Source organism: Rhea americana, unplaced genomic scaffold, assembly GCF_003343005.1.
Source record: "Rhea americana isolate MKP2758 unplaced genomic scaffold, rheAme1 scaffold_338, whole genome shotgun sequence".
Classification (NCBI taxonomy): domain Eukaryota; kingdom Metazoa; phylum Chordata; class Aves; order Rheiformes; family Rheidae; genus Rhea; species Rhea americana.
The window spans coordinates 598,624-616,886 of NW_028186466.1; the positions used below are offsets into that span (position 1 = coordinate 598,624).

Consider the following 18,263-nt stretch of genomic DNA (forward strand, 5'->3'; position numbering starts at 1 on the left):
TGTATATGTTTTTCTTTTCCTGGGCTCACTTCTCACATATTCCAGGATTCTAGCCATCATGCATGACCTCAAATTTTTGCCTATCCATGGAATTCTGGTGCTGGTGTCAATGCTTTCCTCCCTCTGTGCTCTGGAAGATCTGAATTCAGTAAGAAGAATGAAATCAGATTTGCAAAAAACATAGACCAGAAGCTTTTATTGACTGAAGTTTCCCCACTTCTTTTCTCAGCAGGAAAATCATCATGGTAACAAGAAAAAAAAATCTACCTCCAAAAAGAAACAAAAAAGTGCTTCTGTTGCAAAAAGTATTCTCTTCTTCTCTCCGTTCTTACTTCACAGAGTCTAAAATGGTAATATTTTCTCTTCTTTTTTTCTTAGAGCATAGCATCAATCATTAGTTTCTTCTTTAATATCTGAAGAAAAAAAAACAGATTCATAATAAAATTTGATCTCAGATGACCCAGAACTACCTCAATTTTTTAAAAATATTTTATGTTTCAAAACCAGAAAACTCCAAATTCACTATTTAAGACATAAGATACCTTTCATCATATCTAAAGTAAGGTAATTTTGTTTCTAAAAGAAAAACCTGAAAAGGGAAATTGAAACAAAACTTTCCCCTTCTCCTCCCTACTCTTGCTCAAGAAGTTCTGCCTTAAGGAAACGTGTGTGTGCCTGTTGGAATATTACAGAGAAAAAAAAAAGTAGTAGCCTCTCAGCTCAGAACACTAGATGTCTGACAGAGGACATAACTTTGCCATCTCTTTCACCAACCTGAGTGCCTATCACTGAAAAGAGATCAATCTAAGAACCTAGCATTCATTTAAGCTTGTCTTGGGCAGGAACAGGAATCCAATTTCATCCCTCCCTGCTCCCTCCACCCAAAAAAGTTCCATTCTCATTCATGCCAGTTTTGATCCCCCAGCTGCATCCAAAAGAGTTACTGCAGCCTTATCCCTCTCTCTTCTCCAAAGAACTCAACTGGGCTTTCATTTACCAACAATGCTCTCTCCTTTCTTGCTGCTGCTGCTCTCTACTTCTTCAGCAAGTGATGTCAACTCCAGCTCTGTTGGGTGGTTCTGATATGAACTCTGGTCTGGTGTTGCCACTCCCTTTGGTTTTCCAGTATGTGACATGGATCCTGATGTTGTTCCATTGAGCACTTGAAGGAAATATGGAGAGCAGGGCAGGCTGGGCTGAGTGTAGGAAATCTGCTCTGTGAAATAATGTCCTCCTGCTATGCTAGGAAATGGCATTCGTGAGCTCAACTGATTTGAGAATGGAGCTCCCTGCACGTAAAAATCACTCCAGGGGGCAGCTTGATAGGCAGTGATACCTGCTGAGGAGAAAGCAGCAAAGGAAGGACAGAAAAACGAAAATAAGGAAGATAGGAATAACACCATGTACATATAAAAATGCTTATCTTGGGCTTCTAAAAGCACAAAAACCATGCTCAGAGCAAATCATTATTACACTTATGCCTTAATGGTTTCTGCAACAGAGCAGATATTGCAGGCATATGAAGGTTAACTTTGTTGTTTCCACATAAGTATTTTTATCCAGGGTATATAGTTCATAGATGGAAGAACTTGAAAAGTTCATAGCACTGTTCTAATCTAAAGAATGTGATGTCACTTTAGCACAGACCCTGGGTGTATTTAGTGATGTTACAGGAGAAAAAAAGACCAACTTTCCCCATCTCTACTTGTCCGAGTCAGCTCTGCAAAGCGTGAGCTGGATGTTCATTCATTACTCTCATTTATTAAACCTGCAGTCTCAAATGCAGGTACATTCTTTAATTCATATATATTAATCCAGTTGAACTGCTCATTCACTGAAATAAGACTTTAGGGGTGTGTGTATACTGCCACTCCAGTTCTCTCCTGATTGCACTTGCGAGCCCTAGGCCTCACATGTCCACACCACAAGGGCACAGGATACGCTTCCTGAAGGGAAAAGCCAGGCATTGCAGATTAACTACACATTGTGCTCCAGACAGGAGCATGAAAGGAGAGAGCATCAACTTTGATACTTTGCTCCTGCAGCAGTCCTCCAACTTTATCAGTCCTTGCAAGGCTAGCACCTTTATATATCCCTTCATGCTTTCATGATATGCTCCAAGGTATACAATGCACACTAAGCCAGGGCGTCACACTATAAAAACATTAATTTGCTGTGCTGTTACACAGCTCTCTCATTACTTCCAGCACTTCAAACTGAAAAAACACAGAAAATCATAATTATGCTTTACAACCACAGAAGAGAACCAGGTCAAGTGCTAGACAACATGAGTGCTGCCAAACTGTTTTTGAGAACATTAGCCAGTGTGAACATGAGCCAACTTGTGCCAAGAAACCTGTGAGTCAGACATTTTTTCCTGACAAGGCATGCAAAGACAGCACAGAAATAGGAGTAGCATCTGTGGTCTGAAAACTCTTTATTCTCTCATGTGATAAGAAGTGAGAGAGATTTTTGGACTGTGCGCTTACTTTTAACAAGCCCGACAGTCCAAACAAATAAACCACAATAGCTTGTTATCTTTTGATTTTACTTGGACCTGAACAACTTCAAAATACAAATCACTGACACAAAACGAAGAGGTTGACAATATCATTTTTACCTAGTTACTTTTTAAAAAATACATTATGTTAAAATGCTTTAGTCTAAGTAGTATTACAAATTAATGACAAAGGAAGAAAAAGAATGAAGCTATATCCATATTGCGTTGCTCATGTCTCCAACCCTCTTCTTTTGCAAAGCCCCATGGTACACACATTATTTCAGAATGGTTTCAGCAGAAGCCCAGCAAAGTCATAGGCCTCTGTTTCTCGCTGTCTCCAACTAGTTCACTTGTTGTGGCACTTTTTTCACTTKGCATCTTTGACCCATACTACCTATACCATAGGCATATTAATCTGCTCCACAGTACACCTCTGGAAAAAAAAATAGCTTCTTAACAGACAAATCACTGCAGTACCTGAGCTATTCACATAAGAACACTCCCTCTGACATGCAGCCTAAGAAATAACTTCTGAATCAAATCTATGTGTCACTTAGCACTTAAAAAAAGGAATACAGGGAAATAAAAGGATAGGAGGCATATATATGAGCGTGCATGTATATATACATACATGTGTATGCACATTCTTTCTTTCAATATCATTAGTAAAATTATGAATCATCCTGGACCTTTCAGAGTGCTATTTAGTTACTCCAGAGTAGTACAATGACAAAAGAATTCAAAAATTTACCTAAGCTTCCACTTGAGTGCTGCAACAAGATCTGTCCCCCCATTTGGTTCGGTACATGGCCTTGTGTGTCCCCTGCTGCCCCAGAGGTTCCGACTCCACTGTTGCCAGCTAAGGTGAGAAAAGGCATATTGGACTCAGTGGATGTTGTAGGTGTGAGGTGGACGCTGGAGAGCACATTGCTGGGCAGATGAACTGGTAGATGGTGGAACTGGGAGAGCTCGTGCTGCTGAGGATATTGGGATAGCTGGTAGATTCCACCCTGGCTGCTGTAATGGCAGTATGAGGTCTCCAGGTTGGCTGCAGACACCAGCTGTTCAAGGTAATTGCAGGAAGCTGGGGAACTCTCACTGCAAGCAGAGAAGCAATTCAGAGATTAAAGTAGGGGCAATAGCTGCAGCAACCTGTACAACAAATAATTGTTTCCCCACCTCTTAACATCCACTCCAACCCTGATATAATTCCTATCTTCTATCCCAAATCCCAGGCGCAAGACAAGAGCAACAGAAACCACTCGAGCAGAACACTATCATAGGGTATCACAGCATACCATAAGGTTTTTTAACAGYGCACATTAGCGCAGACTGCTTTTACCTATAGCTCTTCCCACTCTCCAAGCACCCTGCAATGCTCCATGCATCATCTCCTAAAGATTCCTTTTCATTGTACTTTTGAACCCCACTTTCACCAACACACATGCAATTCTGACTGCATTTTGGTAAAAGGTATGCCTTTTGTGAGAGCAAAGGTCCTGACCCACTATGCACATCTTTACATTTTTTTTATACTCCCCTTTAAAGGGGTTTCCTTTCTTTTACTCTATGAACCCTCTCACTTCCAAATCTAAATCCTCATTTATGCTCCCATCTATTTCCTTGTCCTACAATCCAGCTTTGCCCTCACAAGTCTTCTTCCAAGGTTCACTTATCTCATCTGTTCCTACCCTTCATTATGGATGCTGTAAGTGAAGGTGTCCATGGAGCCATTTTCCTGACCAGACAAGCTGCATTCACTGTTGGGAGCATCCAGCATCAAGGGAACAATATGATTGTGGGGGTTGAAGGACAAACCGAGGGGAAGGCTGGCCCTGCGGATAGGCGGAGGGCTAGGAAGACTAGGGAAGCACTCCATTTTGCTGGAACTGAAGTTGCCTTGAGATAGTGGCTTTGTCTGAACTGCTTCACAAGGTGATACCATTGCTGTCACTGAAGAGACTGTGAATAAAGAGAGACACTGTCATACTGTGCTGTAATACTGAAAATAAAAAGGAGCAAGCAGAGGGAAGAAAGTCACGAGTGACAGAAGAGAAAGGCAAGATATCAATGAATGAGTGGAGGTTAACTGATGAAAATAAAAGTAAATAAGTAGCAGCATGGCTGCTGGGAAGCAAAAGGTATATAAGGAGTAGTAACAAGCTCTCTGGAACAGAGGCTGATGTCTATTGGTTAAATAAAATTACCTTCATGGTCTCAGTTTCTGCATACTGGATTTATTCAGCTGTCAAGAAACCAGCCAAATGAAGCAAAGCACTTCCTGGAAGAAGGGCCAGAACTATCCCCCAGCCATCTTCCATCTCTAGTGTCTTCTTGGAAGAATGTGCTGCACAGATTACCCTTTCAGAAGACTTAATTGTGGTTTGAAAGAAACAAAATTGTGCCTTTAGAGATCCATTGTCTAGGTCAATACCAATTTTTCACTCCTGGTTTGGCCTCTGATGAGTTAATCCAAAAAAGCAGAGATGCCATCTGAAGGGCCTTGGGAACAAGAAGCTGGGAGATGGAAAACGAGATGGACATCATTTGGTTGCTAGAGTCTTGTTTGGTGACCTGCCTCCTCAGTCACTGCTGGAAAACGAGAGTAGAATAGTTTCTTACAGAGCAACCTCTGTGAAAGGAGGATAATGTAGGAAATAAGTCAGAGGTGTGTATGCTGATGATCCAGGATAACAAGTCTATGTAGGAGTTCAAGAAGCTTGCACATGGTGCAAGCAAACAAGATTCTCTTCTGTTATCTCAAATAGCAAACTATCTCTTTCTTGACAAGCGTGACAATCAGGTATGCATGACAATTTGAAATGAATTTTCAAGTCTGGCTAGGTTGAACCAGCACAAGTATTAGGCAGATATAAAAAATATCACTTACTGTTCAGGTAACTTCAGTCTACTACTATGCAATGGAAAGCATTTAGGGAAAGTTACAGTATGAATAACTTACAGCTACAGCTGTAAATTATATCTGCTAATCTGCACCCTTCCAGACATACAGTGCAACATCAGAAGCACTCCACCAAGGGAGAATCAAAGGCCATAAACATAAAACTTAATCATAATACTGCAATGACAAGCATAAGCAATTGTTAGATAATTTCGTAATGCATGCTCAGAGAGCTGATAAGGAGATTCCACTTCAAAATCTAGCAGCACAATTTCTCAGTTTCCCCAGTGTACTGTGCAGTTACGCTCATCTTATCTTCCTACATCAAATGGTTTGCAATTCATGCAAACTATGGAAAGAGGAAATCACAATGTTTCAGCGAAAACTTGAAGAGCTCTGACTTTTGATTCATTTAGAAAACTAGAGCAAGTCCTGTGATGGCATCTCAAAAGCATTCGCATGCCCAGGCAATTGTCAGTGGTTTGTTCTTTATTTGAAAATATCCTTTCTCCATGCTGGGCAATGTTTGTAATACACATCATAGATTTATCTCAGCATTTGCTATTTTTTGACATAATGCAGTTCATCTAGTCCCATATAACACAGCATTAGTCAAGACAGTATTTAGTTTTCTTGCAAGTCAAAATGGCTTAAGTCAGAAATGAAGCTGAGGATCTCTTTTGGTTTTTGAAAACCTTCTTTTGCACTTGTTCTCCTAACCATTCTGTGCTGGAATGTAGTAGTACATACAGATGTTATGAAACAGCGGTCATTTGGGCATAATTTACCAGAAAAATTGACCACATCCAGACAAACCTTTATTCAATAATGACAGTAGGATCATTTATTCTGTAGATAGCCATCATCTTGCTCAGGATATAAGCAGTGCTACCAACATAGCCCAAGAAACCACTTCTAAACTTACTTTCACACACATTTAGAATTAAGTTCTGTTTCATGAAATATTTGCAACATCTAGTGCAGATAATCCGTATGGATCATAACAATAGTACCATGGGCAATGAGCTCATGAAGATAGCAGCCAGCTTCCATAGAGCTGGCTCAGCATTCTCTAGATAAAATTCCTCTAATTTTCAGGTCATTCTAAGAAAGACACTGTTACTGAGTGCAGCAACAAATGCCAGGAGAATAAAAAATTTCTAGAGAAGTAGTATCTGCTAGGTACGACACTACACTTACATAACATTTCAGCATCTTGTTCAATGCTGAAGTTTGTGTTTGACAACTACTGGCTTCAGATAATGCTTACATTTTACAAATCTGTTGTTCTCCCAGACACTGATGTAGACAGATAAATTCTCAGTAGGTTTTCCATTGTACATGAGAAGGCAATGGTAGGATTTTTGTTTTTTTAAATCACGTCCACTGTTTCTGGGTTTTCAGTTCATGAGACAATCTTTGCAATTTATGGAGAGCAATTTAATAATTTGCAGCTTCAGATCTCATTTTGTTCAGTTTCTGAACCAGTCCTGGTGATACACTCATCTTTTAACTCACGAGTGGCTATTCTAAGTCTTCAGCTACACCTCTGTTTTCTCCATAGTACAGTTGCTTCCTCAGCATACTGGCAGAGTTAAGACACCCATTCTTTAGTGCAAACAATTTTTAGTGTATGGGACAGTTTTTCATGAATAAAAATGGATGTGTGTATTTTTTGGTATGACTGTGATTTCAGTCATATACCAATAATGAAGCAGTGAAGGTCTATTCTAGAGCAGAGTCTAAATCATGTAAAACTTCATACAACTGTTCCCAAGACTTCCATTACAATCCCATATTTGCCACTAAGCAATCATCTTGTTATTTGTGTGAGAGCTACCAGCATATGCTGGACTCCTGAAATGTGTCCTCAGCAAAATAGACACATGAGGCAAAATACTTCATGCCACAGCACCACTGGGGGGAAAAAAAATTCATCCTGCAAACCAGAGGTATAGAATGTAACTTTTCTCTCTGAAAGGTCAAATCTAAAGGGGTAAGGAGGCCATAAAGAGATAAACATCTCTCCTGCTCACAAACTTTCTGCAAAGTAGACATCATTAGTTAAATCATCAGTAACCTCAAAAAATATGCAAAAATATGCACAAGTGCATGCCTTACCTTGTCCGAAGAACTGCCATAATTGAAAGTTTATGTACGCATATGGTCACTGTTTACCTGCACAAACATGCTCTTGATTTGCATGTAAAAGACACTTTACTGTACTTATATTCAAACTTCCTGTAATGCTAAGGAAGATTCAAGTCTACTTAGAGACATTAGGGTTTCATCTCTAAGAGTCCCTCTATGCTTTAAGTCAATAAATTACCACAGAAAGAAATCTGTAAGAAGTCTCAAACAAGAAGAGACACCTCAAATAACTGAAAATAAAAAGAAAAGAATTAAGTATATTAATTTGTTTAAAACAAGCTAGCTGTCTTGCAAAAGCAGTAGGAAAACAATTCTAAGATCAAAGAAAGCTCAGGTAAGAATTTAGGAAGCAAACAAGGCTCTTATGGCGAGTTGTGTGGGTGAGACCAGAAAACTGAAACCAAACTCAGCTAGTTTGCCAGCAAGTAAGTCTAAAATAGAGCTGGGTGTATTTTGATCATCTTGTTTACAGAATTGTAAAGAAAGGTGGGATATAAAAAAAAACACTAGTCAGTCAGAATTATTGGCTAAATGACAAGAAAACAAGCAAACAAACAGAGGGCACTGAATTTTCTTCAATGGTGTCAGGTAACAGATCATACTGTTCTCATGCTCCTAAGTGATTTGGTTGTCCAGCTGAAAGTGGTTCAGCCCACTGCTACCAAGGAAAGTGTCTGAATAATCAGTCCACTAGGCCACAATCTTTGGCACCATTACAAACAGGTCAGAGATTAGTTTGATGAAACCTGTCATTTATGAGCTGTTTCCATAGAGGCCATTCTTTGTACTAGCAACTGCTCTTGTCTTGCAAAAGCACTGTGCTATTCATTTGTCCTTTATTATTATTATTATTATGGATTTTATCCTGTCCATATTTTATGTCCTTAATTTTTGGATCTTATAATAAAGAAATAGGTGGGTACTGCATGTTTTAAATTGCTGCCAAGCTTTTTTCTGAAGAAGGCTGAATTTGAAAGTTGCATTGTCTTTTATTTTTCTTCCATCTCATTTTCTAATTTAATTCTTAAAGAAAAAAAATGCTTATATGATGTCAGATAACAAAAAAAATGGAAGTTTTATTCTCATAGTTGGGTTATCCTACATCTAACATGGCAAAACTGTGATTGCAGCTTTTCCTACGATTAGGCTACACATCTTTCTCTCCCACAAGGGCTCTCTGTACTTCCTAACAGTCTCTCCCTCAGAGGGAGCACTAATGTAGATCTCTCTGCTCTGCTCTGGCAGCAAATTTCCCATGACTTGTAGGAAGACAGTATTTTTAAGATATCCCCCTTCCATGAAATTTGACTGGAGTTGAATAAATTTGGAGGGAAAACTAGTTTTAATAAACAGAGTATAGCTTGTGTGCGTGGCTCACCACATACACTGTACATCTCCTTCCCCTGAGGAAATCAGGTTAGAAAAAAAAAAAAAAGCAAAAAATAACAATAAAACCCTCAGGGTCTGTGTTTATTAGCAAAGCATGCCTCTTTTCTGCACAGAGATTTAGAAATGATACTTTCTTTTCAAACAGATCTGTATCTGGAAAGTATTTACCATCTTTAGATGACACAAATAGATTTCATTACTTCTCGCCCAGCAGAAGCAACATGATTTAAAGAGAACAAGAGGAAGTCTGTTCCCTCACATACATCTAAGCAAAATAAACTACATTCTAATCCTCACTTGTGAGCCTAATATTGAAGATACTGTGTTGTCATACTATGGAAGCCACATGTACACACAGTAAATGTAATAGGTGACAGTCAATAGCAAGTTCAAAGGACTTGGGGAGTAAGAACTTTGCTATGTTTATTGCTTATTTTCTCACATAGACCATCCATTCTCAGAAACATTCAGTTGCCTTTTTCTTCCTTACACATTATGCAAAAAATTCAGACAGCACTTTTCTTTCTGAACAGAAAGATTGTGTCTTCCTCTAGTGCGGTTGCATCCAGTGCACAGAGCTCAAAAGAAAGTGTTCAGTACTGATAGATGACAAGATCACAGCCCTGAATGAAACTAGCTGTAGCTCTGCTCATTTTCTCTAATAAACATATCCTCTCTGGACTGAATAGCATGTCTACAGATGAACTTTAGGAATCAGGAGATTTCTGTAGACAAGTGTAGAAATAGAAATACATTTGGTTTGTTTTCTTTAAATGAATTATTCTTCAAAATCTTAGTCTTTATCTGATTAAATAGAGGACTCACTGACTGCACCATTTCTTCATTCTGTGAAGCAGTGGATTATTCAAACACTTTGACCATGTTTACTCTGCTGCAAGAAGATGGGGAAAAACTGTATATATTATATTGGTTAAAAGTTATGTTGGTTAAAAAGCTCAGAAAACTAACTTAAGTAGTTCTTGCCTTGAAACTACCTGTGACAGCAAATTTAAATTGCAAAAGTGCTGGATTACAGTATCAAGAAAACATCACAATTAAGTATGTTTAGTTCAGAGACCCAGTTTTTAGAATTTTAAATTTGTTGATACAGTTTTTATTGTTGCTTTCTACAGTGCCAAAATATTTTGTAAGTTAGCAGTACTATTAATACAGCAGTGTTAAAGCTGAGTCATATTAAAAAAAATGTTTTACATAGAACTGGCCTTAAAAGTAACACCACTATATATTTAGCATACAACTGAAGGACAGAAATGAGAGCATGAAATTTGAAAGAATGAATAGTACTGAAGATCAGAAAACCCCCACAGCTGTACTGTGTGCCAGCACATCCCATTGTTGGGACAACCCTCCCTAAGGAAGTGGTGAAATCCTCATCATTTTGAAAATATTTTCAAGTCATGTCAACTTAGAAAACTAAATATATATAAGAAATGCTTTATGGAACCTTCCTGACTCCAGGTAACGTCCTGATACTCCACACATGAATATGCAATTAAACAAACCATCTCTCTTTGGTTGTCATTAATCTTCCAAGTACTTGCAGCTCAAGCAGCAAACTGATCCAACAGCACAGCCTTCTGACTTTCAACAACATTGCAACAGGAATTAAGTTAGGCTGTATGCTTACTAATGCAGTCTCACTCACTCAAGGTCTCGCACAAAATAGGAATCTGCAGTGCCCATTACTAGTGGCTGGAAAAGTTAAAGAACCTCTCTGGGAAGATTGAAAGGTATGGGCTGATGAGGCTCTATAATGCCAACAGTTTACACAATGCACCTTCCTCACACAGCTTGCTCTATGATGGCTTGTAGCTGAAAAATCGTACTCTAGACCAGAACATGCCACAAAATTGCTGGAATAATACTTCATCATCATTCAGAAAAGAACCTCCAACAATGCCAGCATCATATAGCTGGCATTCATCACAGAAGACTTCCCCAATCCTGTATCCCTATGGAGTCATATCTGGAAGTCCCTACTGGGCTGTGCTAAGTCATGAGTAAGTACTGCAAATTTGGATCCAGTGTTAGCACTGAGGTTCCCCCAGTGTAGCTGGTAACTGGATTAGTAGGGAGCTGTTAAACTATTTTGATAGTAGCTACAGCATTGGTTCRTGGTGCTGGCAGGTCCCCGAACATTCTTGGGAAGGTCTGGCAAATCATAGTCCCCCTGACTAATCCAAACAATGATGCCAGGTTTATCTCTACTGATACAGGTCTTACCTGCAGAGGAGGCAAGCAGTGCAGGGTGTTCACTGAGCACACTCGAACAGTTCCCAATTGTAGTGTTTATGCTCAACATAGCAGACTGGTCATGAGCAATGTCAGGGAGTAAAGGCATGGAAAGAAGAGGTGCCCTGGAGGTGTACATAAAGGGCATGAACATAAATCAGAGGACAAGAAGAGACATTACCAAAAATATACGCTTTAACTCTCCTCCCATAAGAGACAAGCCCTAGATCACTAGCAGATGGAAGGAGAAGTGCTAGCTGAATTAAAAGAGCAAGGAGAAGCAGTGCAATGTTGTATCAAATATTTGGACAAGCAATCCCAGGTCACTAGTGGCAGAAAGGGCAGGTGACGGGGACAACGCCATGAGATCAGTCAGGTGGTCTCTCATCTTTCACTCCATTTGATTTTTACACTTTATTCTGTTCTCTTCAGAGAAAGACATGCATTCCAAGCTACCATAAATACCTCCCTCAGTAAGATTCACTTCTTCCTTCTCTCTCCCCCCCCACTTAAAATACCATGTATTCTCACATACTCCAGTTTCTCCCCAATATGAATTTCCTGCATCTCCTCTGCAGAAGTGCTAGCTTTCATTTCTTCATATAAAATCATGTCTTTGTAAGACTGATCTAATCAAGTAGCAATTCCTTTCAAAGGAAAAATCTATGAACCTGGAAAACAAGGCTGACAGACTGACTGGGATGAAAGAATTCCCAAGCATGCACACAAAAGGTCTGGCCAGTACATTCACAGACACTGAAAATGGAGGTGTGTTCAAATAGATCTTTCCTATTTCATTCTCTGCTCTCTACATGTCTTCAGCAGAGAGATTTCAACATTTTTACTTCAAAGTTGTGCTGCAGATTAATCAGACACCCTCTTAGAGGGTCAACTATAATCTGCATAGACATCTGTCAGATTGGAGAATAAAGAGGAGGAGCTACCAAGGTTCAACGTGATGGTCAGCTGTCAGTGGCTTAAATGTAAAGGGAAAGGGGGACAGGAAAATATTTAATTCATTAGCTTTGTAATATGGAGGAAGAAAAAACAGAGTCTCTCACCTATAACTGTCTGACCCCGAGGGGACTGACAGAGTTGCTGATGCTGAGTATTTTTTATTTCCTTTCACATTCAACTTCTCTGTTTTTCGCCACTTTGCCCTGCGATTCTGAAACCAGACCTGATAAATGGAGAGAAAGGATACATTTAGAGTGGAAATCATCTCCACATGGGGACACAGGCAAAAATCAGCCATAACTGCCTCTAAACCCACCAAGTTAAACCAAAACTCTCCTCTCTTCCACGGTGAATCAGTAAGGTTCATTGCAACCAGAAAGAGAAAAGTAATGGCAGAAAGATCATACTCTAAGTTCCAGTTTCCTTTGTTACTCATAGAATAATCTTCAAAATAAACAGATTAACTTCAACATTATCAGTGTCTTTTACCCAAATATTATGTATCTTAAGAGTCACGAAGAGTGATGGAGTAGACAACAGCTGATTCCACTACCTTTTTCCTTTTGGTCATGTAGTGTCCATCTGTGCAAGCTCTATTCCTGACCTTCTCACCAGTGGAAGCTGTATTATCTATCCTGTTTCTTGTGAGCACCTCTCCTCTTACTCAAGAATCTTCCTTCCTGCCCCAGTCCCTCTTCCTCTCATTTTTCTGGCACAAACTCGCAGTCAACTCTGTTACCCACACAGGCATTACCATGATACGCTGTGGTGTTACACCAACAACAGCTGCAATCTCCCTCCTCTTCTCATTGTCAGGGTAGTGGTCCTCCTGGAACATCTTCTCCAATTCTTCTAGCTGCTCTAGAAATGACGTATTGTTCAGAGAGAGAGAGAGAGAGAGAGAGAGAGATGGGGGAGCAGGTGATAAGGGAATAAAAATATCCCAAGAGAAACAAGATAGGGGAAAAAGAACAAAACAGAACAAGTTTTACTATACTTAGGAAAAAGAAATACCCAAGCAATATAAATAGGTTCTTTTAAAGCACACCACAAGAACACAAATCTTCACTGACAGTGAAACAAAAAGCATTTCTAGTAATACTTCAAACACAAGGCACTCCACAACCTTTATTTGAAGATGTTCCTGGATACCTAATAGTGCAGAATGCATTGCAAATAGTGCAGGTCAGCATCTCCAAGTTGTACCTTCTGTAAGGTGAAGAAAACACTAGTGCCATTGCCACCATAAGTGTCACTGTGTGCCAGTAAGTTCCCCATTATCTACCTGCACTATAGAAGGTCCGTGACTTCTTCCTGACAGGCAGTAGAATTTCTGGATTCTCAAGTAACTCTTTTTTCTCCTTGGCCCCATCATGGCTATTTCCAGCTTCCAGCACTGAAGATACCTTGTAGGACTGCTGAGCTGCAGTGTTGGCTGAAGCACACTTGGATGATCGACAGAGAGCCAGGCCACAGACATGCTGTAATTGTGCTAGCCTGCAGAGGTCTCCAGCGATAACACTAGATGTCTTCTCAGGACACAATCCACTTTTGTCGGTATTTTTTTTCTTCTTTGCCTCCTTTTCAATCCTATCAGAGTAACAACTCTCATACTGTTCACGTGACTCTGACTGATCTGTGGGTTCCTGAGCAAACTCGGCCACAAGAGATGGAGGCACAGAGTTCACATCACTGAGTTGCCTACACACTGAGACAAGGTTGAGCTGGCAGTCAAGGGCTGCTGAGTCTTCGGAAGCTGACACAGTTGCTTGCAGCATGCAGTAATTTCCATTTTCCTCCTCCTCCTTCACAGGGCTTATCCTTTCTTCTGTTCCCAAGGTATCCCCAAAGTCTTTTATAGCTTCACTTTGGGACGTGGGTAGCACACTTCTCCCTGTACCATGCCCACTGATAGGGTCAGCATCCACCACAAAGTGCTCAGTATTCTGCGATGAGTGCTCCTTCTTGTCCTTGTACACTACAAGGAGAAAATGAAAAACCAGCCCACCAACCCCCATACATATTGCTCAAGCCAGATGTGCCTTGATAGGAAGTTTCAGTTATGGGAGAAGGAAAGCACTATGCAAGGAAAGCCAACAGTGAAAAAAGCTAGAGTTCAAAAAGACAATTATGATCAGGATAGAGTGCTACTAGGGAAGTAAAAGCAGAGGATGCAATATGGTCAGCATAGAGATATTTCAAGCAACTGAGATGAGAGAAGCGTCATTTTGAGAGTGATGATGCCTGCAAACAAACAAACAAACAAAAAAAACCCTGCAAACCGCAGGAAGAATTAGGGCCAGACATACAGAATAAATAGAAGAATGTGTATTACAAATACAGTAGTGGAAAAATAGCACTGGGGATAACAAAGGTCTTTGGAAGAAGGAAAAGAAAAAAAAACATTAATGTTTACATATCAAGACACAAAGTGTCTCCTTATCAAAAAATGATTAAAAAAAATATGGGCAAAATTTGAGTTTGCTCTATCAGTAATTATCTGACAGATCACATCACTTTCTGCTTATAGAGGTTTCTGTTTCTACATACTTGAGTTGGCCAAACAAAACCCAACTGAGTTGTACGGACTTCTAAGAACTGCCTTAAATTAGTTTTCTCCAGCTTCAAACACAACAACATTTAAGGTAACATAGACTTACAAGATGGGACATTAAATAGCTGGCTGAGGAGAAAAATAGTTTCAGAAGTCTGATCAAGTTTAACAAAACATAGAAACTGCATCACACTAATAGAGACTGAATAGTAGGAGACAGAAAATAAAGAAATAAATATGCAACTATTTTTGTAACAGAGTAATAAGCATTATTCTTCCCCAGTGAAGATACACATTTTCTTAAAACCAAGAAAACCTGCTGGTTGTCTCAGAATATGTACATAAGTCAGTGTGATTTCTTTTTTTTTTTTAAAGCAGGTGACAATTTCTTAAGAATTGAGGACAGACGAATAAAGGCAGAACCATATACTTGCCTCTGTATGGAAAGAGGAAACTTTGAGCATACTACTGGCAGCATTTCAGTGATAAGTGTATAGAAAAACATAGTTGTTTAATTTGGGAGGGAAAAGATCTAAAAATCATTTCATTTCACTCTATCCTGCTTTTGACATAAATTATTGCAACCACAAAATAAAGGAGTTGCTTTCTGCCACATTATGTTTCGCTCCTTAAAAAACTATTAATCAGGTAGGAACCTCACAACACCAGTCAGCTAAGAGAACTTTCATGGAATTACAAAGAGACATCAGGCTGCTTCCAAGATTCTAATTCGCCCCTTTACAGGATTATGAGATTGGAATTAGCTGCATGGGAAAGAGACAGGAAATTGTGTAGCCAAAATAATTCTATCTTCTTAAGCAGTAACAGTTTTCACTGCTGTTAAATGAGATGAAATATAGTGATTGTGAAGGTCAAGAACTAAGCCAAGCAAAAGCTGGTTATGTTCTATCTAATTACTTTTCCCACTGTGCTCCCCACTGTATCCGAGTTTGTTTCAGTCCTGTTCTCACTAATTACACAAAAAAGCCAATCCTTTTCTCACTAATTATGCAAAAAGCTGGTATTTTCTTGTGTAATTCTTTCTGTCACTCCCTCTCTGACTCAAATAACAAAGGGTATTTTCCTGCCAGTGTTACTGTGTTGACATGAGAAGCCTTTTTCCTTATTTTTAGTTTTACACACACATTGGTCTGTGCTTACATCATAAAATACATTTCAAAGTCTTGCATATGTCCCTTGTATCTGCAGCAGAAAGACACATCAACATCTGGGAATTTTACAGCATCTACAGGAATCTTCTTTCATCAGAAAGGGAATTGTTAGCTCTATTCCTAAAACATATAGGAAGGGTCTGACAACATGTAACTTGGGACTACAGATGCCAAGAAAAGACCTGCAATGAAAATAAACTTTAGAGAGAAACACAAACCTGCGTGGTAATCTGGGAGTTGCCAATCCATTCCTCTCCCCATCATTAAAATTACAAGCGATCAGACTGAACATCACTTTGTGCCACTTTTAGATAAATAACTTTAAATAAAAGGAATTTTAATAGGCAGGAAATATATTAAAGGAACTTGAAATGTCTTGAGTTGCTGAAGGTGCACTATCAGGAAGAGAGGCTCCTTTTTCTTCTTAAATGGTCCAAGCATCTCCTTAGCAGGAACAACATAACCACTTGCATAGTAACAGCAGGATTTTTAAGGCTGCTTTGGGCATGCAGTACAAAGTAATCTGAACACACACATACACAGAGTAAAAAACATGAACTTTGCCAATCCACCCACACCAGATAAGACCCTTGTCTTAGAAGGAACACAGAACAGTTGGCAAGGGTAAGAAGTGCTACCAGCCTAGAAAGCCAGTGGCAGTAGGGTCCTATTAGTGCAAGAGATTAAGCAATTGGTCCCAACCTTCAGGCACACTTGCCAGGTGCTTTTAAAGCTCGATGACATGAGTGCCCTGCAGGCACACGACTTAGCAACAGCACATTTCCCCAAACCCTCCAGGTCGCTCAATAGCAGCTATCCCTCGGGCCTAGGCACCAGAGGGCCTCTCACCCCAAGCAGAGATAGGGGCAGGAGGCAGGGGCCAATAGCTGCCCACCCTGCTGGGACTGCGGCAGGGAACAGACAAGAGCACCTAGCATCGTTAGGCACCACCGGGGCTGCTCATTARGCTCATTGCCGGGTCCCTCCCCGCCCCCAGGTCATTAATGAGCCCCCGCGGCTGGGCCCTTACCCAGCCCGTCGGGCACCCGTTCATCCTCCGCGCCTGCCCCGTCCATGCTGGCTGGACGACGGTGCTTCCCGCCCGTCCCGATTAATGTCCCGCCCGGCGGCGAGCCCCGCGCGGACTGCGGCCGCCGCGGGCTCATCAAGGGCACCTGGGGGAGAGCGAGGCCCAGCAGCGGGCCGACGCTGCCCCACCAACCTACCTCTGCCGCGCGGGGAGCGCGCGAGGCGGGCTCCTCCCGTGAGGAAGTAGGAGAGCCAGCGACCGGGCGACTGCAGGTAACGGTGACGCGCGGCTCCGCTCGTCCCTTGCGGCGGTCAGGGGGGTTGCTTTCACGCCTTCCCGCTGCCTCGTGCGTCCCCTCCCCCCCTCGCCAGGGGCGGCGGCAGGCTGCCGCGCGCCGAGGCAGTTTCTCTCCTTCGTGTCGGAGGTGGGATAGGAGGGCAGGAGAGCTGGGATACAAATGGTAAAAAAATCCTCACTCTCCCGTGTTGAAGTAGGGTGCAGAAGCATGTCTGATCACCCTGAAAGACTGTGCTTCTCAAGTCTCCATGGGGAGTTGACTTAAACATTGGTAGTAACAAGCTTTTAAAACCTAGCTGTTACAAAACTGAATCGTGTAATAGATCACATTATCCTTCCTAGTGGGCTGACAGGAGATCAGAAGGATGTACGTTTTTCTACATCCTCTGGCTCTGGTTGCTTAGAAATACTTCCCTTCTAATTCTCTAAAATAGCATTTGGAAGAAATAAATGGCACTTTTGAGATACTCTGATCCTGTTTTCAATACTAATAATTCTCAGAAGAAACAAGGCTCCTAATGCACTGATACCAGGCAACTCTTGCTATCAAAATACCACAGATGCTTTCATATGCTCTGCAAACATTTAAAACCAGCTTTGTGTGCATGAAGCAACTACACAACATGTCAAGCAGGAGTGAACCAAGCTAAGGTTATTTGACTTCTTTCTTCTCACATGCAGTTGATGGAGAGACCTGTGCCATAACTTGCTAAGTCACAGTAGTTGCAGAAATCACACCCTCCTCTTTTCCAGCTACCATATACAACTTTTCTAACCACCAAAAATATATGCTATGTTTAGAGCCAGCTGCATATACATATCTACATACAACAGAGGCAACATTTCCTTAATAAATATGGCATATTTAATTKTGCTGTGTTCCACCAAGATGGAACATCCTTCATCATCTTATTGGTTGTTAACTCAGTATCTTCTTGCTGGATTGCCATAGCACCATTCTCCAACACTGCATTTTCCCAGCTGCCCTTTCTTGGCCTAAAGGTTTGCTATAGCATTGAAGGGCCTGTTGCTGCAAATGCTTTCACCTGGGAGATACC

The 18,263-nt window shown here is 40.7% G+C and overlaps 1 protein-coding gene across 1 annotated transcript; it reads right to left on the reverse strand.

Annotated features, from left to right (window-relative positions):
* Positions 1–387: 387 nt before the first annotated feature.
* NOBOX (NOBOX oogenesis homeobox) lies at positions 388–17,044 on the reverse strand. Its single transcript, XM_085311276.1, has 9 exons — positions 16,925–17,044; positions 13,438–14,098; positions 12,907–13,013; positions 12,257–12,375; positions 11,187–11,320; positions 4,192–4,462; positions 3,252–3,598; positions 998–1,339; positions 388–413 (listed from the first exon to the last, which is right to left on the reverse strand). The coding sequence occupies exons 1-9, from the start codon at positions 17,042–17,044 to the stop codon at positions 388–390; spliced, it is 2,127 nt and encodes a 708-aa protein (XP_085167402.1).
* Between the last annotated feature and the right edge of the window lie 1,219 nt (positions 17,045–18,263).

What these genes read in the sequence shown, in the direction of transcription:
- NOBOX (XM_085311276.1), bottom strand. Translation starts at nt 17,044, where the DNA reads ATGAGCCCGCGGCGGCCGCAGTCCGCGCGGGGCTCGCCGCCGGGCGGG. An exon ending in TACAGCATCCATAATGAAGG is followed by an intron (nt 3,599 to 4,191) that starts GTAGGAACAGAT and finishes CTCTGCTTGCAG; the next exon opens with TGAGAGTTCCCCAGCTTCCT. An exon ending in GCACTCAAGTGGAAGCTTAG is followed by an intron (nt 1,340 to 3,251) that starts GTAAATTTTTGA and finishes CTTTCTCCTCAG; the next exon opens with CAGGTATCACTGCCTATCAA.